This window comes from Egretta garzetta, unplaced genomic scaffold, assembly GCF_000687185.1.
Source record: "Egretta garzetta isolate BGI_Z169 unplaced genomic scaffold, ASM68718v1 scaffold225, whole genome shotgun sequence".
Classification (NCBI taxonomy): Eukaryota; Metazoa; Chordata; class Aves; order Pelecaniformes; family Ardeidae; genus Egretta; species Egretta garzetta.
In genome coordinates, this window is record NW_009259684.1 from 192,009 (window position 1) to 193,844 (window position 1,836).

The following is a 1,836-nucleotide window of genomic DNA, read 5'->3' on the forward strand; positions in this document are numbered from 1 at the left end:
CGCTTATAACGCTCCCCACCTTCCCTTGCCTCTGCTCGCCCCACGCATCACCCGTGGCCCTGGGAGCATCCCTAAGCACCCCCAACAGCGGGGAACCAGCTGGGCCATGGAATAGGTGCAGGAAGGGCTTGTGGGGTGCCCCCTTTTTTAAAAAGGAGGAGTTTTGGGGGGTTTTTTGGGTTTTGGGTTTTTGGTTTTTTTTTTCCTTGCCAAGTGCTCAACTCTCGCTCCCCCTTTGCCAGGTGCTCCTTGGTACCCGATGCACACACGGTCCCGGAAAAAACGAAAACCCTATTCCAAGCTGCAGCTGGCAGAGCTGGAAGGGGAGTTTATGGTCAATGAATTCATTACTCGCCAAAGAAGGAGGGAGCTCTCAGACCGATTAAACCTGAGCGACCAGCAGGTGAAGATCTGGTTCCAGAACCGGCGTATGAAAAAGAAAAGACTCCTCCTGAGAGAGCAAGCCCTTTCTTTCTTTTAAAGTTTTAAAAGCGTCCGTGTCGGGTATTAAAAAAAAAAAAAAAACAAAACCAAAATTAAAATAAATAAAAAAAGGACCAGAAGTAAAAAAAAATCCCACATAGACTCTCTAGCGTTCACCCGAGCTCCCGGGACTTTACCTGATCACTTTTAATCCCCCCCCACCCCTCCCTACCCAGAAATCAATGAATAAAGGAATAATATTAATAAATAACCAGTTTCCCTTTAAAATATGAAACCCGACAGCGAGAGAAAAAAAAAATAATAATAATACATCTTCTCCGCCGGGACCGCGGGGGGACAGACGGCTTCCAGAGATGCTCGGCGGGATGAAGGGGAGGTTTTGAGTCCGACTTTACGGCTTTTCCTTTGCCAGCAGCACAGGTAGGGCTCATGTGCAGCGCCGGGCACCGTCGGGGCTCCCACCCCCCCTTTAACCCCCACCCGGCTTCGGCTGGGGGGAGGATGCTGAGGATGGATCCTGGACCCTCTCCCGGGCTGCCACGCAGAGTTTAGGGCTGGGTCGGTGTTTAGTGGGAAGGTGGGAGGGAAAAAAAGTAGCAAAAATAAAGGAATAAAGAAAAAAATTAAATAGGGGAAGGGATGGGGGATGTTGTCTTAAACCACCGGCCCCTCATCCTTATGGAAGATGCTTTTTTTTTTTCCCAGTGGACGGTGTGAGCCAAGATGTGGTTTTTTTCTCAGCCTAAATTAGCTTTGTGGCTAATGAGTATCTCTAGGCTGGGTCAGGATGGCTAGGACGAGGCGCGAGACAAAGGCTGTGTATATATGCGGTGTATATGGTATATATCTGTGTAATATATGAGGTATGCGTATCACACCATGTCCCTATAGATAGGAGGCTTCGGTGAAGGCGGTGGTGGTGTCCTCAACGCCAGAATGTCACAAGGAGAAGGAAAACGCACCCCCTCACCCCCTAGAAAACCCTGCCAGGGGGGAAAAAATACTTAAAATATATATATATATATATATGTTTCTTTGCAACAGCTCTGCAAACAGAGTATGTGTGCTGTGTTTATTGATGGCAAGGTAGAAAAAAAAATCCCCAAATCCTTCTTTTTCTGTCCCCTCCGGCGGTAACAGCCTGTTGGAGTCTGAGCCAGCCGCATCTCCCCTTCCCTGGGATAACTGGGGTGATGCGCTTTGTTGCCTGGGTGCTGCTATCTCAATTATTATTTTTTTCTTTTTTTTTTAAATGAGATTGTGGGGGTTTTAAGAGGAAATTTGTCTCATTCACCTTATTTCGCCCTTCCCCAGCTGCCCATCAGGTTAAAAACCTGCAGTTTCCTAGCAGGGGCGATGCTTCCTTTACCTCCCTGGCTGGCTGCAAACAGA

At 48.1% G+C, this 1,836-nt stretch overlaps 1 protein-coding gene across 1 annotated transcript in view; it reads left to right on the forward strand.

The window, feature by feature from the left end:
- The window catches only part of LOC104126166 (homeobox protein Hox-C12), a 1,590-nt gene extending 1,109 nt beyond the window's left edge, over positions 1 to 481 (forward strand). The window contains exon 2 of the mRNA XM_009638694.1: positions 243 to 481. Coding sequence (XP_009636989.1) covers positions 243 to 481 — 239 coding nt within the window. The remainder of the gene's footprint in view (positions 1 to 242) is intronic.
- Positions 482 to 1,836: the final 1,355 nt, after the last annotated feature.